General features: G+C 42.4%; 1 protein-coding gene across 2 annotated transcripts in view; it reads left to right on the forward strand.

The window, feature by feature from the left end:
• The window catches only part of LOC141128596 (bromodomain and PHD finger-containing protein 3-like), a 100,812-nt gene that overhangs the window by 13,129 nt on the left and 64,366 nt on the right, over positions 1 to 23,317 (forward strand). For both annotated transcript variants that reach the window (XM_073615969.1, XM_073615970.1), the window contains exon 2: positions 8,040 to 9,452. In XM_073615969.1, the coding sequence (XP_073472070.1) occupies positions 8,040 to 9,452 (1,413 nt within the window). The remainder of the gene's footprint in view (positions 1 to 8,039; positions 9,453 to 23,317) is intronic.

Raw genomic sequence — 23,317 nt, forward strand, 5'->3', positions numbered from 1 at the left:
TAATTGGCTAGGTTCAGCTATGTATGAATGTCGGTGGCGCTCGGCTCTGCTCACAGGACTACGAGAGGAGCCAAGAGCTGCCGAGAGACACAGGACCGGCTCTGTGTCTCTCGGTGGCGCCATTTTTAAAAACTGCAGATGACACTGGGCAAGGCTGCAGATGACACTGGGCAAGGCTGCAGATGACACTGGGCAAAGCTGTAGATGACACTGGGCAAAGCTGTAGATGACACTGGGCAAGGCTGCAGATGACACTGGGCAAGGCTGCAGATGACACTGGGCAAGGCTGCAGATGACACTGGGCAAGGCTGCAGATGACACTGGGCAAGGCTGCAGATGACACTGGGCAAGGCTGCAGATGACACTGGGCAAGGCTGCAGATGACACTGGGCAAGGCTGCAGATGACACTGGGCAAGGCTGCAGATGAACACTGATAAGGCTGCATTGATAGGCATTTAAATGTAAGTTTTTTTCCTTAAAATTCCCTCCTAAACTTGGGGTGCGTGTTATACGCCAAAAAATACGTTTTTTCTGGTAGCCATTTCTTCTGCAAGAAGGGTATCAGAGCTGGCGGCTCTTTCTTGTAAAGAGCCATATTTAATCATTCACAAGGATAGAGTGGTATTGCGTCCTCATCCTAGCTTTCTGCCAAAGGTGGTTTCAGGTTTTCACCTAAACTAGGATACTGTATGTTTTACCTTCATTTTTTCCAGAACCCTGTTCTAAGGAAGCAAAGTCACTACATTCTTTGGATGTAGTGAGAGCGGTCAAAATCTATTTGAAGGCAACTGCTCAAATTCGGAAAACAGATGTTTTGTTCATGTTGCCGGAAGGTCCTAGGAAAGGAAAGGCAGCATCAAAATCCACTATTGCCAAATGGATTCGGCAGGTAATTATTCAAGCTTATGACTTGAAGAGGAAGGTTCCCCCTTTTCAGGTCAAAGCGCACTCCACCAGGGCTGTTAGTGCTTCGTGGGCAGTGCATCACCAAGCCTCCATGGCTCAAATCTGCAAGGCTGCAACCTGGTCTTGAGTCCATACATTCACCAGATTCTATCAGGTGGATGTAAGAAGGCATGAGGATGTCGCCTTTGGGCGCAGTGTGCTGCAGTATAGGTCCTCAGGTCTGATTGCACCCTACTTTTGTTGTGTCCCCTCCCCTCAGGTGGCATTGCTCTGGGACATCCCAGACAGTAATTACTGTGGCTCTGTGTCCTGTGATGTACGATAAAGAAAATAGGATTTTTATCACAGCTTACCTGTAAAATCCTTTTCTTGGAGTACATCACGGGACACAGAGGTTCCTCCCCTCTTTTCTGGTTGCATGTGTATTGCTTTGCTAAAAAACTGAGGTACTCCCAGTAAGGGGAGGGGTTATATGGTTTATTGAACTTCCTGTTTAAGGTGTGCCATTGTCCATCACCTAAAGACGGTAATTACTGTGGCTCTGTGTCCCTAGAGACCCTAGGGAATAAAATGGTGATCATTGCATTTTTTTATGTCACATGGTATTTAATACAGTGGTTTTTCAAACGCATTTTTGGGGGGAAAAAAGACAAAACCCAATATATACCCAATTTTTTTTTTTTTGTATATTATGAAGTTATGCCGAGTAAATAGATTCCTTACATATCAGGCTTTAAAATTGCGCACGCTAATGGAATGGCAACAAACTACGGTACTGAAAAAATCTCCATAGGCGACGCCTTAAAAATGTTTACAGGATACATGTTTAGAGTTACAGAGGAGTTCTAGCGCTATAATTATTGCTCTAATGTTTGTGGTGATACTTTGGTGCAGGCACTGTCTACATGTGTATGCGCAACTTACGTATGCGCTCGCTTCTGCGCGTGAGGGACGGGGGCACTTAGATGTTTATTTTTACATGTCCCTTTAAAAAATGTTTAATTTTTATTCCTATTTCAACGAATGAATTTATCCCTTGTAATAAAAAGTAAGGATGACAGGTCCTCATTATGGAGAGATCTGGGGTCAAAAAGACCCCGAATCTCTCCTTTAACCACTTCCAGCTTAGGTCTATTCTGGCACTCCTCTCCTCCTATGTAAAAATATTTTTTTTGCTAGAAAATTAATCAGAACCCCCAAATATATATTTTTTAGCAGAGACTCCAGGGAATAAAATGGCGGTCGTTGCAATTTTTTATGTTGCGCAGCTATTTATTAAACGCGTTTTATTTGGGAAAAAAAAAACATTTTCACGAATTTAACCAATTAAGGACCAAGCCTCTTTTTGAGATTTGTTGTTTACAAGTTAAATTTTTATTTTTATTTTTTTTGCTAGAAAATTACTTAGAACCCCCAAACATTTTATATATATATATATATATATATATATATATATATATATATATATATATATATATATATATATATATATATATATATATATATATATAAAATATTTTATTTTCTAACACCCTAGAGAATAAAATGGCGGTTGTTGCAGTACTTTGTCACACCGTATTTGCGCAGCGGTCTTACAAGCAAAATCTTTTTTTTTAATTAAATAAGACCAGAGTAAAGTTAGCCCATTTTTTTCTGTATTGTGAAAGATAATGTTACGCTGAGTAAATGGATACCTAATATGTCATGCTTCAAAATTGTGCCCGCTTGTGGAATGGCGACAGACTTTGGCACGTAAAAATCTCCATTGGCGACAAATTTCTACAGGTTACCAGTTTTGAGTTACAGAGGAGGTCAAAAAGACTTCAGATCTCATATTTACACTAAAATGTAACAAAAAATAAATAAAATGTGTTTATTTTTTTTTGTTTTTTTTTTAACAAACAGAAAAACAAAATTTGCCCTCCTGCAAAAGCAATCAAGTTTTTTGATGACTTTTACTGTGCAGGGAATCGCCAGCAGAAAAAAACAATATCTGAATGATGCCTCCAGGCATCATTCAGATATCTCCACTTCAACCTAAGGACGTCATATGATGTCCACCAAAGGTTAAGTAGTTAAAAGCAAAATTATTTATTTATTTATTTTTTTGATTAACCACTTGCCTACAGGACACTTTCACCCCCTTCCTGCCCAGGCCAATTTTCAGCTTTCGGTGCTGTGACAGTTTGAATGACAATTGCGTGGTCATGCTATACTGTAACCATGTGAAATTTTTATCATTTTCTTCACACAAATAGAGCTTTCTTTTGGTGGTATTTAATCACTGCTGGTTTTTTTTTTATTTTATACTTAAAAAAACAAAACAAAAAAAAACAGAACATTTTGGAAAAAAAACAGTTTTTCTTTGTTTCTGTCCGTAAATTTTGTTAATAAGTAACTTTACTCCTTCACTGATGTGCGCTGATGAGGCGGCACTGATAGGCTGCACTGATTGGCACCGATGAGGTGGCACTAATATGCCGCACTGATGGGCGGCACTGACTGGCATCACTAATGGGCACTTGTGGGTACTGATTGCTGACGTCATATGACGTCGTCCCAGGACTAGAGCCGCACTGCCCCTCCGTAAAAAAAAAATAGTTCCGCCCTAGACTGGAAGTGACGACTTGACATCACTCCAGTACTCCAAAGCCATAGAGCAATAAGAGACAATCTAGTCTCTCATTGTCTCTGTGACCACCCGGCTGCACTGCCTGATCATTTTTTGGCTGCTCCAGTGGAAATGGTAAGCTCGAGAAACACCGGTGGGGGATGTCCCCTCCCTCTGCTTCGGAAAGCAATCCAATGGCTAATGAGCTGCTTGGATCACTTTCATGAGAAAGCCAGACGCAGGCTAAAACAAAATAATACTGTATTGTGGTCAGCAAGCGGTTAATGCAAGGAAAGCATTAAAGTGGATGTAAATCCTCTCCCATACCCAGTGAAGTGAACAGCCTCAGATGACATACAGAGATGAAACAAATCTCCCTACATAAAGTTTTACATGTATATCTGCTGTTTTCAGCTTTATACAGGTATATTCTTTAGAACAATGGTGTTAGGAGATTTTCTCTTTCTGTTCAGCACTGCAGTGCAGCCTTGGCATACAGCCAAGACAGCTGATTGGAGGAAAGGCACACACCCCCTCTCCTCATAGGTAGAGACTTTCAGCTCTGTTTGTTTGAATCATTCAGTTCAGTGCTAATCTGTTTGTAGCATCCTCCCCAACACAAAACTCAAGTTGCTTTTATCATATGTGACGGAGAACTTGTCAGGAGTTATCAGGCTTATAGCAGGAGACTGCTACTTTGAAGAGAGATAACAAAACACTGCAAATATATGTGCCCAGCTCAAATTTCATGAATCGGGTTTACATCCACTTTAAGTGCCAGTTCACACAGGGGCAACTTGTCAGGCGACCTAGCTGCCTGACAAGTCGCCTACCGTTCTGTACAATGGAACCGTTCTAATAGGAGCGACGCAAGTCGCTCCGACTTAGAAAAAGGTTCCTGTACTACTTTGGGGGTGACTTGGGGCGCCTTGCATAGACTTCTATACAGAAGTTGTTTTGCAAGTCGCCGTGGCAGTCGTGTGCAGGTCCCCTCGGTGAGGCGACCTGCAAGTCGTGCCGCCCCTGTGTGAACCGGGGCTTAGGTAAACAATATTTAGGCTTTAGAACCACTTTAACATACTGAAGATAGACACTGATTGGTGACTATGCACAGCTGCTCCAGATTCTGTCTGTTCCAATCTTTGTAAAATCCAGGGGCACGGGCGGCGCGAGTTTCTTGTATATACTTTGTAAAATCCACTCATTCAACTTTTATATACAGCATCAGGGCAGCAATCAGAAATTTTGGGGCCCCTTACACAGCTTTAGGCCTGGGCCCCCCCGGGGCCTGACCACCAACATTCCCCAGGGCCTGTCCACTGGCCGTCCCACCAAATTCACCCTCTGAGTCCTTCGGTGCACCCACATTTATTTTAACACTCTTACGACTTAATGTAAGCCCATCCACGCCCAGCATCATCCATCCCTCAATACAATGTATCCCCACTCACGCCCAGCATCATCCATCCACGTCCAGCATCATCCATCCTTCTCCACAATGTATGCCCATCCACGCCCAGCATCATCCATCCCTCTCCACAATGTATGCCCATCCACGCCCAGCATCATCCATCCCTCTTCGCAATGTATTGCCTATCTATGCCCAGCATCATCCACCCCCCTCCACAATGCATTCCCAGCATCTTCCATCCCTCTCCACAATGTGTGCCCTTCCACGCCCAGCATCATCCATCCCTCTCCACAATGTATGCCCAGCATCATCAGTCCTTCTCCACAATGTATGTCCACCCACGCCCAGAATCCTGGAGAGGGATGGATGATGCTGGGCGTGGGTGGGGATACACTATGGAGAGGGATGGATGATGCTGGGCGTGGATGGGCATAGTAGAGGGATGGATGGTGCTGGGTGTGAATGGGCATACTAGAGGGATGGATGATCCTGGGCGTGGATGGGTATACTAGAGGGATGGATGATGCTGGGCATAGATGGTCATACTAGAGGGATGGATGATGCTGGGTGGGGATGAGGATGATGCAGCTGCATTGTGAAAATGGATGGGGATGATGATTCTGAGTGGGGATGAGAGTTACATAGTGAAGAGGCTCTCCACAATGTAACTCTTATCCCCACCCAGAGTCATCATCCCCATCCATGCAACTCCATCATGCCAGTTTGTCAGCCTCAGGTGACCATGTCCCATCCAAGGAATAAGTGAGTGAGTTCAAATCTACGGCACGGGGGGGGTTTGGTGGCACAGGCAACCGCACACCCTAACTCTCTGTGACTTACCCTCCCACGCTGCTCTCTCGTATCTGCATGCGCCTGAGAGGGCTGGCTGGGTCCGCTTTTACTGCTGACGAAATTACCACACCCCCTGCCCGAATCGCGGCCAATCAGATTGCAAGCAAACCTAGCAGCAGCCAGCATGTTCCGCCTTAGCAGGGAAGAAAGTGGAGCGAATGCTAACCTCGATCACCTGCCGGGGGGTGGGGGGGGTGGGGGAGGGTGTGCTAGTGAAAGGTGGGGGAGGCTTAGGCTTGTATGCTTCATTCTCTTTCTCTTTTGCGGGCACCGTGCAGGCCAACAGCTGCCTGCAGATGACAGTTTCATTTCATGTGCTGCTGGACGGAGGCAGGGAGTGGGCCTCTAGGGATGCTCGGCCCCTTACAACAGTATTGCCTGTACCCCCCTGATGGTGGCCCTGTACAGCATTGTCCATTTTCTCTCATTCTAAATCAAATTTGTGTGGGTTAGGGAGCTTTAAAAGCTACTGAGTACAGGGTGGATTGGATTTAAATCATAATTTTTGAAGATCAACTGTCATCTGTGTCCTGCTGCGGCTCCTCCTTTGACCCGTTGTTGACTCACTGACAGTCCCATTCACTTTAATGGGACAGCTGGTGATGCAGCAGCAGGTGAGTGGATGCCCACTAACAGGCGCTGCCATGATGGATCTGAAATGACAGGTGCTCTTTAAATGTAATTGCACATTCTTGCTGGTAGTTAGAATCTTTAATATTTGCGAACAATATGAAGGTTTCCTATTTAGAATAATAAGCTGCCAGGTTAGTAAAAAAGCTATATCAGAACCAATTTTAGGTTAATCGCACATAGTTTGAGAACTACTCCAAATTCTTTTATTTAACCACTTCCCTACCCGCCCATAGTCATATGACGTCCACAGATGGGATCTCCCATCCTGGGTGGACGTCATATGACGTCCTGGGATTCCCGGCCGTCTAGGGGGCGCGCGCGCGGCCGCCGCGTTCCTCGGGACCCGGTGCGGGTGCCCGGCGGCCGCGATGTCCGCCGGGCACCCGCGATTGCCTGTTAACCGGGCCGGCATGTGGATCTGTGTGTGTAAACACACAGATCCACAGCCTGTCAGCTCTGAGGAGAGCGATCTGTGTTCCCAGAACGGAGGAACACAGATCGGTCTCCTCCCCTTGAGTGTCCCCTCCCCCTTCAGTTAGAATCATTCCCTAGGAAACGTATTAACCCCTCCCCGCCCCCTAGTGGTTAACCCCTTCACTGCCTGTCACATTTACACAGTAATCAATGCAATTTTATAGCATTGATCGCTGTATAAATGTGATTGGTCCCAAAAATGTGTCAAAAGTGTCCGATGTGTCCGCCATAATGTCGCAGTCACCAAAATAAATCGCGATCGCCGCTAAAAAAAATAAAAAAATTTTTTTTTTTAAAAATGCCATAAATCTATCCTGTATTTTGTAGACGCTATAACTTTTGCGCAAACCAATCAATATACGGTTATTGCGATTTTTTTTTTTTACCAAAAATATGTAGAAGAATACGTATCGGCCAAAACTGAGGAAAAAATGTGTTTTTTTTTTTTTTTAAAAATTGGGATATTTATTATAGCAAAAAGTAAAAAATATTGTGTTTTTTTCAAAATTGTCGCTCTTCTTTTGTTTATAGCGCAAAAAATAAAAACCGCAGAGGCGATCAAATACCACCAAAAAAAAGCTCTATTTGTGGTGAAAAAAAGGACGTCAATTTCTTTTGGGTACAACGTCGCACGACCGCGCAATTGACGTTTAAAGTGCGACAGCGCTGAAAACTAAAAATTGGCCTGGGAAGGAAGGGGGTGAAATTGCCCGGTATTGAACCGGTTAAATAAAACAATAACTTTGCCAGTGCATGTTATCTCCCGCAGAGCTTGGATTCATTAAATGAGTTTCACAAAAACGAAAATATTGCAGAATATGCAGCCTTATGCTACATGACTAAGCTCCATTTCATGCTGAATAAACTAAATGAATAATGTATCTTAAATAGAAAACTATCTTTTAGATAGATTTTTACTCCAAAAGCATTTTATTAAAAAAAATTTGATTAAAAAAAAAATCAAATTTAAATAAAGAAAATCAGATTCTTTTTTTTTTTTTTCTTAAAAAAAAAAATCATTGAATTTTATCCCCCGACTGAATACAGTTTTGCTGGAAAGTAAAGACATTGTCGTTATTTTTTGTGTTTGTCTTAATTTGTCAGAGCTTAGTTGTTGTTTTTTTACACTTACATCTATGTATATTTCATAGGGATTTGTATTCTAAGGACATGAGAAAACCACGCCGCAAATCACATCAAGGTGATGATGGACAGCAGTCTTCCTCCCCTTATGGATTATCTTGTTCCCCTAGCCGAGAGACTCTGACATATGCACAGGCACAACGCATGGTCGATATTGAAATAGATGGGCGTCTTCACCGAATAAGTATATTTGAACCTCTTCGGATTGTGTCTGAAGATGAGCTTACTGCTCAAGACATCACTGAATGCAACAGCAACAAAGAAAACAGTGAGGTAACTTTGTCTACCAACTGTCGAAAGACCTCAACCAAAGGTAAAAAGAGAGAAGTTTGTCCAAAGCAAGATGTGAGTACTAATTTGACACAGTTACCCCAACCTGTATTCAGAGAAGTTGAGCAAGTTTATGTAGAAAACCTACCAGAAAATGCTGTATTGCCAGATACTTTTTATCGCTACACTGAGCGCCCAGTAGAAGAGGTGGATAAGGATGTTGAATACGATCTGGATGAGATTGATTTGGCATGGCTGGAGATGATTAATGAAAAGCGCCTGAATGATGGTTTTTCAATGGTTTCTGCAGACACCTTTGAACTATTGATCGACAGTTTAGAAAAGGAGTCATACCTTCAAAACAAGCGTATTGGTGTTACACAGTCGCCTATTGATGAAAATGCATTTTGTTGTGTATGCTTGGATGATGAGTGCCACAACAGTAACGCCATCTTATTCTGTGATATGTGCAACCTTGCAGTTCACCAGGAGTGCTATGGTGTGCCATACATCCCAGAAGGACAGTGGCTTTGCCGCTGCTGTTTGCAGTCACCTTCAAGACCAGTTAATTGTGTGCTTTGTCCTAATCAGGGTGGGGCTTTTAAACAAACTAGTGATGGACGGTGGGCACATGTAATATGTGCTATCTGGGTTCCAGAGGTTTGTTTTGCCAACACTGTATTTTTGGAGCCAGTTGAAGGTATAGATAACATTCCACCAGCTCGATGGAAACTTACATGTTACCTGTGTAAGCTTAAAGGACATGGAGCTGCAATTCAGTGTCACAAAGCAAACTGCTACACTGCCTTCCATGTCACATGTGCTCAGAGGGCTGGACTTTTTATGAAGGTGGAACCAGTACGTGAGACTGGACTGAATGGCACCACCTTCACTGTGCGTAAAACTGCTTATTGTGAGGCTCACCGGCCTCCTGGCACCCAGCAAGAAGAGTCCCCAAAAAGCTATTTGCAAGAGGTAGATTCTGAGGAACAGGCCACTGACATTGATAAGGTGGAAAAGGATAATGAAGATAACAAGAAGGAAGGCGGGAAAAGGTTTTACGAGAAACTTTATGCAAAAAACAGCAGGGATTTGGTGCGGAAGGGCGATCCTGTGCCAGTTATGGCAGCTTTGCAGATCCCGCTGTGTAGGTAAGGTTTATTAGATTATTTTAAATTTTTATATAAAACTTAGTTTGATTTGTACCTTTTTTTTAAAAAAAATTGAGAATCGTGTCCATCTGCCCTTCCAATCACATCTGTGCATATGATCCAGTACCTTTTACACTGCTCCTCCAGGTAAGAGACCGTTTTCTTCTGAAGTGGTCTGGCTTTCTATTTAAAGCTGGTCACAACCACAGAGTATAATGACCATATCCATACTTAACCTAGTACATGTGCCTACGAAAGCTATTTTCTTCATTGTCACTGTTTTGTACAATTGTCTTTTAAAAGCAACCCTGTAATAGGAAAATATGTTGGTTTCAAATGCTACTTTTTTTTTTATTCTAGTTTTGTGGTTGTCATGCTGACCATATGGCTTCATTACTTTGAGTTACTCTCTTAATCTTAATAAAAATGCTGATCCGTAGTTTTGTCTTCACCTGTTGCACACTTGTTTGGGGTTGGTGAATCAGAATGTCATTGAAGCAACTGGTATTTTTAGAAAGAGGTTGGTACCAGGAGCCCCAGTATTTTTCTCTTATGAAAGTTTGCTATAAAGGATAAGTTTTTTTTTTTTTTTTTTTTTTTTTTTTTATTTCTAAATTCCATCTCCCATATTTACCAATATACCTCAGTTGCAGAAAAATAAAAACTTTCTTTGATTTTGAGAGCAAGGCCTTACCCTAGCCCTTGCTGTATTTCTTATAAAGTTTCATCACTTGCTGGTATGTCAATTTGGGACAGAGAAACCAGTAAGACACAGGAAGGTGTTTACCAGCTGACCTCATTAGCACAACTTCACCCATAAACTAAGTTTTTACAGCACCCCCAGCATTTCTCCATGCGTGCATTTGCCTGACTTCCCCAGGGTCCCTTCAGATGGGCTCAGACTGCTTGCTGAGCTCCCTGGGGCCGCATGCTGCCCATGGAACACACCTGATGTAGTGCAAGGGCCTGTCTGATTGGATACGGAATGATTGGATAGATGGTGTTTCCTCCTATTATATAGTTTTGGTAAATCTAAAGGTGATTGTACAGAGATTGTGCAATCAGATTGTATAGTGCAGTGTTTCTCAACCTTTTTGCCTTGGGGGAACCCTTGGCAAAAAGTCTGAGATCTCGGAGAACCCCTAAAAAAATAGATAAAATCAATTCAGATCTTCAGCTCACGGAACATTGGATCTGATCAGCGAGCTGTAGATATAACCATATTTATTGTAGAAATATAGGGGTGCAACTAACGATTATTTTCATAATCGATTAGTTGGCCGATTATTGTTTCGATTAGTCGATTAATCGGTTAATAACCTTAAAACAAAAATGTGGTGTATAATTTAGTTAATATGTAAAGTTTTTTTAAAAAAAAAAAGGCAATTTATTCTTAAATATCTCTATGCAGTGGTAAGTATAAATAACCAACTATATTGTTTGGGAGCAAAATCTCTAATCCACTGAGAATAACAGACAGAAGAGATATACTGTATATACTATTAGAAGAGACATGTACTGTATATACACTATTAGAAGAGATATATACTGTTTATACTATTAGAGGTTGAATCTGGTAAATATCAGACTCAGATCAATTTTTTTTATTTAAAAAAAAAAAAAAAAAAGTTAGACTGCTTTGCAGATTTTTAAACAGAACTGTATATTACATTATATACTGGCCATACAAAAACAATGTCTTCCTTTTAACCACTTGACGACCGCCTCACGCCGATGTACGTCGGCAAGGTGGCACGGACAGGCAAAATCACGTACATATACGTGATTTGCCTTCCGCGGGTGGGGGGTCCGATCGGACCCCCCCCCGGTGCCCGAGGCGGTCGTCTTTTGTCCCCCGGCGATCGGAGGTGAGGGGGAGGCCATCCGTTCGTGGCCCCCCCCTCGCGATCGCCGCCGGCCAATGGGAACATTCCTTTGCTGCTGTATGCTAAACAGCAGCAAAGGAAATGATGTCATCTCTCCTCGGCTCGGTAATTTCCGTTCCGGCCCGAGGAGAGAAGACAGGTATGTGAGTGCACAACACACACACACACACACAGTAGAACATGCCAGGCACACAAAACACCCCGATCCCCCCCCCCCCCGATCGCCCCCCGATCCCCCCCCAATCACCCCCCTGTCACAAACTGACACCAGCAGTTTTTTTTTTTTTTTTTCTGATTACTGCATTGGTGTCAGTTTGTGACAGTTACTGTGGTAGGACAGTGAGTATTACCCCCCTTTAGGTCTAGGATACCCCCCTAACCCCCCCTAATAAAGTTTTAACCCCTTGATCACCCCCTGTCACCAGTGTCGCTAAGCGATCATTTTTCTGATCGCTGTATTAGTGTCGCTGGTGACGCTAGTTAGGGACCTAAATATTTAGGTTCGCCGTCAGCGTTTTATAGCGTCAGGGACCCCCATATACTACCGAATAAATGTTTTAACCCCTTGATGGCCCCCTAGTTAACCCTTTCACCACTGATCACCGTATAACTGTTACGGGTGACGCTGGTTAGTTTGTTTATTTTTTATAGTGTCAGGGCACCCGCCGTTTATTACCGAATAAAGGTTTAGCCCCCTGATCGCCCGGCGGTGATATGCGTCGCCCCATGCAGCGTCTGATTAGCGCCAGTACCGCTAACACCCACGCACGCAGCATACGCCTCCCTTATTGGTATAGTATCTGTACGGATCAATATCTGATCCGATCAGATCTATACTAGCGTCCCCAGCAGTTTAGGGTTCCCAAAAACGCAGTGTTAGCGGGATCAGCCCAGATACCTGCTAGCACCTGCATTTTGCCCCTCCGCCCAGCCCACCCAAGTGCAGTATCGATCGATCACTGTCACTTACAAAACACTAAACACATAACTGCAGCGTTCGCAGAGTCAAGCCTGATCCCTGCGATCGCTAACAGTTTTTTTGGTAGCATTTTGGTGAACTGGCAAGCACCAGCCCCAGGCAGCGTCAGGTTAGCGCCAGTAGCGCTAACACCCACGCACGCACCGTACAGCTCCCTTAGTGGTATAGTATCTGAACGGATCAATATCTGGTCCGATCAGATCTATACTAGCGTCCCCAGCAGTTTAGGGTTCCCAAAAACGCAGTGTTAGCAGGATCAGCCCAGATACCTGCTAGCACCTGCGTTTTTCCCCTCCGCCCGGCCCAGCCCACCCAAGTGCAGTATCGATCGATCACTGACACTTACAAAACACTAAATGCATAACTGCAGCGTTCGCAGAGTCAGGCCTGATCCCTGCGATCGCTAACAGTTTTTTTGGTAGTATTTTGGTGAACTGGCAAGCACCAGCCCCAAGCAGCGTCAGATTAGCGCCAGTACCGCTAACACCCACGCACGCAGCATACGCCTCCTTTAGTGGTATAGTATCTGAACGGATCAGATCTATACTGGCATCCCCAGCAGTTTAGGGTTCCCAAAAACGCAGTGTTAGCGGGATCAGCCCAGATACCTGCTAGCACCTGCATTTTGCCCCTCCGCCCGGCCCAGCCCAGCCCACGCAAGTGCAGTATCGATCGATCACTGTCACTTACAAAACACTTAACGCATAACTGCAGCGTTCGCAGAGTCAGGCCTGATCCCTGCGATCGCTAACAGTTTTTTGGTAGCGTTTTGGTGAACTGGCAAGCACCAGTGGCCTAGTACACCCCGGTCGTAGTCAAACCAGCACTGCAGTAACACTTGGTGACGTGGCGAGTCCCATAAGTGCAGTTCAAGCTGGTGAGGTGGCAAGCACAAGTAGTGTCCCGTTGCCACCAAAAAGACAAACACAGGCCCGTCGTGCCCATAATGCCCTTCCTGCTGCATTCGCCAATCCTAATTGGGAACCCACCGCTTCTGCAGCGCCCGTACTTCCCCCATTCACATCCCCAACCAAATGCAGTCGGCTGCATGAGAGGCATTTTCTTTATGTCCTCCCGAGTACCCCTACCCAACGAACCCCCCCAAAAAAAATGTTGTGTCTGCAGCAAGCGCGGATATAGGCGTGACACCCGCTATTATTGTCCCTCCTGTCCTGACAATCCTGGTCTTTGCATTGGTGAATGTTTTGAACGCTACCATTCACTAGTTGAGTATTAGCGTAGGGTACAGCATTGCACAGACTAGGCACACTTTCACAGGGTCTCCCAAGATGCCATCGCATTTTGAGAGACCCGAACCTGGAACCGGTTACCGTTATAAAAGTTAGTTACAAAAAAAGTGTAAAAAAAAAAATATATATATAAAATAAAAAATAGTTGTCGTTTCATTGTTCTCTCTCTCTCTCTATTCTCTCTCTCTATTGTTCTGCTCTTTTTTACTGTATTCTATTCTGCAATGTTTTATTATTATTATGTTTTATCATGTTTGCTTTTCAGGTATGCAATTTTTTATACTTTACCGTTTACTGTGCTTTATTGTTAACCATTTTTTTGTCTTCAGGTACGCCATTCACGACTTTGAATGGTTATACCAGAATGATGCCTGCAGGTTTAGGTATCATCTTGGTATCATTCTTTTCAGCCAGCGGTCGGCTTTCATGTAAAAGCAATCCTAGTGGCTAATTAGCCTCTAGACTGCTTTTACAAGCCGTGGGAGGGAATGCCCCCCCCCCCCCCACCGTCTTCCGTGTTTTTCTCTGGCTCTCCTGTCTCAACAGGGAACCTGAGAATGCAGCCGGTGATTCAGCCAGCTGACCATAGAGCTGATCAGAGACCAGAGTGGCTCCAAACATCTCTATGGCCTAAGAAACCGGAAGCTACGAGCATTTTATGACTTAGATTTCGCCGGATGTAAATAGCGCCATTGGGAAATTGGGGAAGCATTTTATCACACCGATCTTGGTGTCGTCAGATGCTTTGAGGGCAGAGGAGAGATCTAGGGTCTAATAGACCCCAATTTTTTCAAAAAAGAGTACCTGTCACTACCTATTGCTATCATAGGGGATATTTACATTCCCCGAGATAACAATAAAAATGATTAAAAAAAAAAAAAAAAATGAAAGGAACAGTTTAAAAATAAGATAAAAAAGCAAAAAAATAATAAAGAAAAAAAAAAAAAAAGCACCCCTGTCGCCCCCTGCTCTCGCGCTAAGGCGAACGCAAGCGGCGGTCTGTCGTCAAACGTAAACAGCAATTGCACCATGCATGTGAGGTATCGCCGCAAAGGTCAGATCGAGGGCAGTAATTTTTGCAGTAGACCTCCTCTGTAAATCTAAAGTGGTAACCTGTAAAGGCTTTTAAAAATGTATTTATTTTGTTGCCACTGCACGTTTGTGCGCAATTTTAAAGCATGTCATGTTTGGTATCCATGTACTCGGCCTAAGATCATCTTTTTTATTTCATCAAACATTTGGGCAATATAGTGTGTTTTAGTGCATTAAAATTTAAAAAAGTGTGTTTTTTCCCCAAAAAATGCGTTTGAAAAATCGCTGCGCAAATACTGTGTGAAAAAAAAAAAATGAAACACCCACCATTTTAATCTGTAGGGCATTTGCTTTAAAAAAATATATAATGTTTGGGGGTTCAAAGTAATTTTTTTGCAAAAAAAAATAACTTTTTCATGTAAACAATGAGTGTCAGAAAGGGCTTTGTCTTCAAGTGGTTAGAAGAGTGGGTGATGTGTGACATAAGCTTCTAAATGTTGTGCATAAAATGCCAGGACAGTTCAAAACCCCCCCAAATGACCCCATTTTGGAAAGTAGACACCCCAAGCTATTTGCTGAGAGGCATGTCGAGTCCGTGGAATATTTTATATTGCGACACAAGTTGCGGGAAAGAGACAAATTTTTTTTTTTTTTTTTTTTTTTTTTGCACAAAGTTGTCACTAAATGATATATTGCTCAAACATGCCATGGAAATATGTGAAATTACACCCCAGAATACATTCTGCTGCTTCTCCTGAGTACGGGGATACCACATGTGTGAGTCTTTTTGGGAGCCTAGCCGCGTACGGGACCCCGAAAACCAAGCACCGCCTTCAGGCTTTCTAAGGGCATGAATTTTTGATTTCACTCTTCACTGCCTATCACAGTTTCGGAGGCCATGGAAAGCCCAGGTGGCACAAAACCCCCCCAAATGACCCCATTTTGGAAAGTAGACACCCCAAGCTATTTGCTGAGAGGTATAGTGAGTATTTTGCAGACCTCACTTTTTGTCACAAAGTTTTGAAAATTGAAAAAAGAAAAAAAAAATGTTTTTTCTTGTCTTTCTTCATTTTCAAAAACAAATGAGAGCTGCAAAATACTCACCATGCTTCTCAGCAAATAGCTTGGGGTGTCTACTTTCCAAAATGGGGTCATTTGGGGGGGTTTTGTGCCACCTGGGCATTCCATGGCCTCAGAAACTGTGATAGGCAGTGAAGAGTGAAATCAAAAATTTTCACCCTTAGAAATCCTGAAGGCGGTGATTGTATTTCGGGGCCCCGTACGCGGCTAGGCTCCCAAAAAGTCCCACACATGTGGTATCCCCATACTCAGGAGAAGCAGCTAAATGTATTTTGGGGTGCAATTCCACATATGCCCATGGCCTGTGTGAGCAATATATCATTTAGTGACAACTTTGTGCAAAAAAAAAAAAAAAAAAAAAAAGTGTCACTTTCCCGCAACTTGTGTCAAAATATAAAATATTCCATGGACTCAATATGCCTCTCAGCAAATAGCTTGGGGTGTCTACTTTCCAAAATGGGGTCATTTGGGGGGGTTTTGTGCCACCTGGGCATTCCATGGCCTCCAAAACTGTGATAGGCAGTGAAGAGTGAAATCAAAAATTTACACCCTTAGAAATCCTGAAGGCAGTGATTGGTTTTCGGGGCCCCGTACGCGGCTAAGCTCCCAAAAAGTCCCACACATGTAGTATCCCTATACTCAGGAGAAGCAGCTGAATGTATTTTGGGGTGCAATTCCACATAGGCCCATGGCCTGTGTGAGCAATATATCATTTAGTGACAACTTTTTGTAAATATTTTTTTTTTTGTCATTATTCAATCACTTGGGACAAAAAAAATAAATATTCAATGGGTTCAACATGCCTCTCAGCAATTTCCTTGGGGTGTCTACTTTCCAAAATGGGGTCATTTGGGGGGGTTTTGTACTGCCCTGCCATTTTAGCACCTCAAGAAATGACATAGGCAGTCATAAACTAAAAGCTGTGTAAATTACAGAAAATGTACCCTAGTTTGTAGACGCTATAACTTTTGCGCAAACCAAAAAATATACGCTTTTTGACATTTTTTTTACCAAAGACATGTGGCCGAATACATTTTGGCCTAAATGTATGACTAAAATTTAGTTTATTGGATTTTTTTTATAACAAAAAGTAGAAAATATCATTTTTTTTCAAAATTTTCGGTCTTTTTCCGTTTATAGCGCAAAAATTAAAAACTGCAGAGGTGATCAAATACCGTCAAAAGAAAGCTCTATTTGTGGGAAGAAAAGGACGCAAATTTCGTTTGGGTACAGCATTGCATGACCGCGCAATTAGCAGTTAAAGCGACGCAGTGCCAAATTGGAAAAAGACCTCTGGTCCTTAGGCAGCATAATGGTCCGGGGCTCAAGTGGTTAAAAAAAAAAAAAAAAAAAAAAATGTCATTTTAAGGATGTTCGTTTGATTTTCTAATCGTTAGTGGGGTCAAATCGACGTTCATTTTCAACCACAGTGACGGGAAAATGTAGAAATAATTAGAAAACTTCTTGGTCAAAGGAATTTCCAGACAGTGTATGTGGTTTTCGTTCAGAAATTACATTCATTTTAAAACAGAATGTTAAAAGCAAGTGGCAGATTTTTCGTATGAATATTCTTGTCTGAAAATTGATCCATGTGGCCAGCATAAGGCTTGGTGCACACCTATGCAGTTTGCTTTTGATCTGTTTCTGTGGTGCTTTTTTGCTGTGCGTTTTTGGTTTTTGCATGCGTGATTTTGCTGCGATTTTTTTTTTTTTGCTGCGTTTTTGCTTTTTTTTTTTTTTTTTTTGGCCAACACAAAATTACTGCAAAAACGCATTACATGCTTTTGTTCAGCTTCTCCATTGAAGTCTATTGAACCAAAAAAAGCACAGAGCACAGTTTTGTGTTGAAAAAAGTCCCTCACCCTTTCCAAATACGCAGTGGCTGAAAAAATAAAAAAGCATACATGTGAACGTGTCCCATAGGAAACCATGTTAAATAAACTGCAACGGGTTTCTGCAAAAAGCACCAAAAACACAAAGGTGTGATCCAGGCCTAAGATGTTTAGTAACATAATGGGTGTAAAAAAACTAAAATGAGCCCTTTATAGTACAAAAACAGCAAATAATCGCTACTGTAAGGGGTTCATTTTTTTTACTGTGGAACAGTGAAAGTAATATTTACAGTAGCGATTATTTGCTCTTTTTGTACTATAAAGAGCTAATTTTAGTTTTAACTAGAGGTCGACCGATATATCGGCCAGCCGATATATCGGCCGATACTTGGCGTTTTTTACTTAATCGGTATTGGCCGATTGTGCTGATAAAAAAGGCCGATATTTCAGCGCCACTTGCAAATGACTTCTGTAGTAGAAGTCAATCTAAGTTGCCTGAAATCTTCTGTGAAGCAACTTCTCTCCTTCTCTGGGCAGCCTGCCAAATCTGATAAAAAGAACCTGAAGAGATACAATGTTTACACTTATGAATGAACTGATGTAGAAGCTCTCCGTTTAACCATTTAAAGACTAAATCTTTTCTGACATTTGTTGCTTACAAGTAAAAATCCTGTATTTTCTGCTAGAAAATCACTTAGAGCCCCCAAACATTATATATTTTTTTTTTTTTTTTTAGCAGAGACCCTAGGAAATAAAATAGCGGTTGTTGCAATATTTTATGTCACACGGTATTTGCGCAGCATCTTTGGGGCAGTGTAGGAGCGCTGTATACACCGCCCCTACCCATTGGAATTTATGGGCAGTGCTTCGGAAGCACCGCAACTCGGACGGTTTTAAACATTTCTTCGGCCGCTAGCAGGGGTCAAAGGTGCCTGACTAGTGGCGAAAAGCACCGCTAAAGCGACGGTAAAGCGCTGCTAAACGAGCGGCGCTTTACTGCTGACGGGGCCGCGGCTGTAGTGTGAAAGCAGCCTAACTACAGACAATGAGAAGTGTCCTTTGTGTTGCTGGCTGAGGTAATCTTCGGTGCTGTGACATAGAGTGAATGAAATGAAAAATATAGTATAGCTTCTTGAATAGATTGGAGGATGGGAAGGGGGAGGGGCATAATTGGCACTCTTGACAAGTGCATATGGCAGGTCCCTTGGCTCATATTAACCCCTGTGGCACCAGAAGATTACCGTTGTGGGAAAATCGTGGCCAGCCACACAAGGGACACGTCTCATTGACTGCAACAAACGATGGGGCTGTCGCAGGGTCTCATCGAGAGTGCCTGATTATGCGTTTCCTTTCTGTCCATCTCTGACATTCACAGAAGCCGTACCATAGCTGCTCTGAATGGAAAGCATTCTATGAATGGATGATGGGCGGATGATTGGTCCGCCCCCTTCATTGAGAGAAGCTGTAGTTTGGCTTCTATTATTGGTGGAACTGGGCGGAAAGAGCGGGCATAGTCCAGAACTCTTGGTGAGAGCCTGTGACAGCCCCTTAGTTCTATTACCCCTGCTGCACCGAACATTATGGCAGCAGGGTGGTGGTGGTGGTGGGGTGGTTAGACGGGGACAAGATTTCACCTAATAGAAGAGGCATCCTGCTTATACTGTAAGTTATGTCCCTTGTGCTGATTGATTTGTTTTTTATCTTGACTGCACTTGGGCTTTAATGCAAAACACAAGGAATATCCAACTTCTGTTGATCCATTTCTTGTATTAGAAAACTTTGCAATACAGGTGCATGGAGAAGTTCAGCCAATATTTCCACTACTTAGGCTACATTCACACCTAAGCGTTCCTGAAACACATTAAAAATGCAGTAAAATTCACATTACTCTTGCGGTGTGATTATTTCTTAATTTCTTTACAAGTTAAAAACAGTTTTTTTCTGCTAGAAAATTACTTAGAACCCCCAAACATTATACTTCTTTTTTTTTTTTTTCTAACACCCTAGAGAATAAAATGGCGGTCGTTGCAATACTTTGTCACACCGTATTTACGCAGCAGTCTTACAAGCGCACTTTTTTTGGAAAAGATACACTTTTTTGAATTAAAAAAATAAGACAACAGTAAAGTTAGCCCATTTTTTTTTTTACATTGTGAAAGATAATGTTACGCCAAGTAAATTGATACCCAACATGTCACGCTTCAAAATTGCGCCCGCTCGTGGAATGGCGACAAACTTTTATCCTTAATCTCCATAATCTCCATAGGCGCTGTTTAAAACATTCTACAGGTTGCATGTTTTGAGTTACAGAGGTGGTCTAGGGCTAGAATTACGTGTGTGGTTTGAACACCGTTTCACCGTTTTCATATGCGGGCGCTACTCGCGTATGTGTTCACTTCTGCACATGAGCTCGGCGGGACGGGGCACATTTAAAACATTTTTTTTTTTCTTATTTATTTTACCGTTTATTTTTACACTGTTTAAAAAAAAAAAAAAAAAAATTGTGTAAACATCTCTTGTAATAGAAAAAAAGCATGATAGGACCTCTTAAATATGAGATCTGGGGTCGAAAAGACCTCAGATCTCATATTTACACTAAAATGCAGTAAAAAAAAAAAAAAAAATAATAATAATAATTGTCATTAAAAAAAAAAAAAAGGCCCTTTTAAGAGCTATGGGCGGAAGTGACTCTTTGACATCGTTTCCGCCCTGCAATCTCAAGGAGACGGGTGGGGGCCATCTTCCCCTTAGTCGTCTCCATGCTCAGCCACAGAGAGGACCCGCTCGCATCCGCCTCTGCCGACGGCTCCGGTAAGCGATGGAGGGCACCGGAGCACGGCGGGGGGGGCCCCTCTCCCACCGCCGATAAAAGTGATCTCGCGGCGAATTCGCCGCCAAGACCACTTTTATCTTGTAGCGGACCGCTGGCCGAACAAAAGGATACCCAAAGTAAGGACGTATATCGGCGTGCGGTGGTCCAGAAGTGGTTAATGGCACCCCAAAGTGCCATAAAAGGTGCTTGAACTACTTTGGCGTGCTTAGGGTAGCCTGATCAGGTAACCAATCGCATCATTAAAGGGTAACTCCACTTTCATGGGAAAAAAATAGCAAATAAAAAAAAATAATAATAATACAGTTTAGGGTATACACAAGTCATATTGTAATTGCATGATATTAAAAATCTTGTATAAAAAATTGCATTGTGTGCTGTCAGCTTTAAAATCCCAAACAACTACTGTAGTTCAAGAAAACTATTTAATTTATATTGTCAAGCAATACCTTTACACTATATAGCCATTGGCAAACCTATAGAACAACAAAGCATAATCAGTATAAGGCCCAGCCAAAAAATATTTTTTTAACTTTGGACAGAGAGCTGGGGGTTGAGAACTTCTGTCAGGTTGTAAATGCTCTCGGTGTCCTTTAAAGATTTAACTACTCTTTCCTGTTTTGGCTGACATTCATAAACTGGACAAGAAGTGAGGAAATTTCCCCAAACAGAGATACATAAAGCAATAAAGTCCTGAGAGAAGATGTCAGCCTTGCTTGTTCTGCTAGAAATTGTGTTTTTATCATTGCCTGTGTCCATGGTGGGGAATTGTCTCCAAACTGAAGAGAAGCTTTGTGGAAGCTTCAAGTCTATTTAGTTGGATGTTACATAGGGCTTAGGACTCCCTGAGCTACCACACATGATAGCAATAGAGGCTGGTGATTGGCCACTCAGGTACCCAGTACTTTGCCGTGGAAGGCAGAGGAGACCGTTACATGCTTCCTATACACAGAAGTGTCCCCCCTCCCTGCCTGCAACCACCCTGGAGATATCATATGTCCCAAGAGACTGCAGGACAAGTCTAACCTAATAAACCTAAGAACCTAATAAAGTCTGGAGCGTTTACAGTTTATATAAAAGTGCAAAAAAAAAGGCAAAAATAGTTGTGGTTTTATTTTTCTTCTCTCTATTGTTCTCTCTCTTGTTCTCTCTCTTATGTTCGTGCTCTATTATCCGTTCTATTGTCCGCTCTCTATGGTTCTATATCTATTGTTCTCGCTCTATTGTTACTGTATTTTAGAATTGTAATGTTTTATTTTTACTATGTTTTATTGTATTTGCTTTGCAGGTATGGTATGTCTTACTGGTATACTGTAATGCTACTTTCTTTTATTGTTAACCATCGTTTGCTTAGCAGGTACGCCATTCAGCTGCAGCACGGGTTTATTTATACTGACAGCAACAGCGTTTGCTCCCACAATACGTACAGCCGTGACTCCAGCGCTGTAGGAGGTGATTTCACCACCACAGTTAAAAAAAAGAGCATATATATACCGAAGCAGGGGTGGAGGAGCAATTTTCTGCTAACATTAGGGGCAGATTGCCCCCCATGCTTCGGTATATATTTTTTAGGCACAGATTGCGTTAAAAAAAATCCAAGTTTTATTGAGTTAATGTTTTATTGTTACCATTATTTGCTTTTCGGGTACGCCATTCAGCTGCAGCACTGATTTATTTATCTTGACAGCAACAGCATTTGCTCTCACGATACGAAAATCAGCGACACCAACACTGTAGGAGGTGATTTCACCACCACAGTTAAAAAAAAAAAAAAAATGGTGCATGTATGCCCATCGTTTAGAAGTGGGCGGATGAAGGGTGGTATTCTAATGGTGGGCATACCCATCGATCAATCTTTTTTTCGTTCAGCCCACAGGCTGCATGAAAAAAAGACCATATATGCCCAACAAGGACCAGCAACGTACTGTACGTTGCTGGCCTTTGAGTGGTTATACCAAAAATGATGCCTGCAGGTTTAGGTATTATCTTGGTATCATTCTTTTCAGCCAGCGGTTGGCTTTCATTTCAAGCAATCCTAGCGGCTAATTAGCCTCTAGACTGCTTTTACAAGCAGTGGGAGGGCTCTCCTGTCCCAACAGGGAACCTGAGAATGCAGCCGGTGGTTCCGCCAGCTGACCATAGACTTGGCGGAACCAATTATCTCTATGGCCTACAGCTCCAATTATCTCTCTGGCCTAAGAAACCGGTAGCTACGAGCATTTCATGACTTAGGTTTCGCTGGATATAAACAGCACCATTGGGAAAGCATTTTATCACACCGATCTTGGTGTGGTCAGATGCTTTGAGGGAGAGATCTAGGGTCTAATAGACCCCAATATTTTCAAAAAAGAGTACCTGTCACTACCTTTTGCTATCATAGAGGATATTTACATTCCCTGAGATAACAAAAAAAAAAAAAAAAAAAAAAAAAAAAGCACCCATGTCCCCCCCATGCTCACGCGCAAAGGCGAATGCAAGAATCGGTCTGGTGTAATATGTAAACAGCAATTGCACCATGCATGTGAGGTATCACCGCGAAGGTCAGATTGAGGGCAGTAATTTTAGCAGTAGACCTCTGTAAATCTAAAGTGGTAACCTGTAAAGGATTTTAAAGGCTTTTAAAAATGTATGTAGTTTGTCGCCACTGCACGTTTGTGCACAATTTTAAAGCATGTCGTGTTTGGTATCCATGTACTTGGCATAAGATTGTCTTTTTTATTTCATCAAACATTTGGGCAATATAGTGTGTTTTAGTGCATTAAAATAACAAAAAATGTTTTTTTCCCAAAAAAATTGCGTTTGAAAAAACGCTGTGCAAATACTGTGTGAAAAAAAAATGCAACACCCACCATTTTAATCTGTAGGGCCTTTGCTTTAAAAAAAAATATATAATGTTTGGGGGTTCAAAGTAATTTTCTAGCAAAAATAATTTTTTTTCATGTAAACAAAAAGTGTCAGAAAAGGCTTTGTCTTCAA

This window comes from Aquarana catesbeiana, linkage group LG02 (genome assembly GCF_042186555.1).
Source record: "Aquarana catesbeiana isolate 2022-GZ linkage group LG02, ASM4218655v1, whole genome shotgun sequence".
Taxonomy (NCBI): Eukaryota; Metazoa; Chordata; class Amphibia; order Anura; family Ranidae; genus Aquarana; species Aquarana catesbeiana.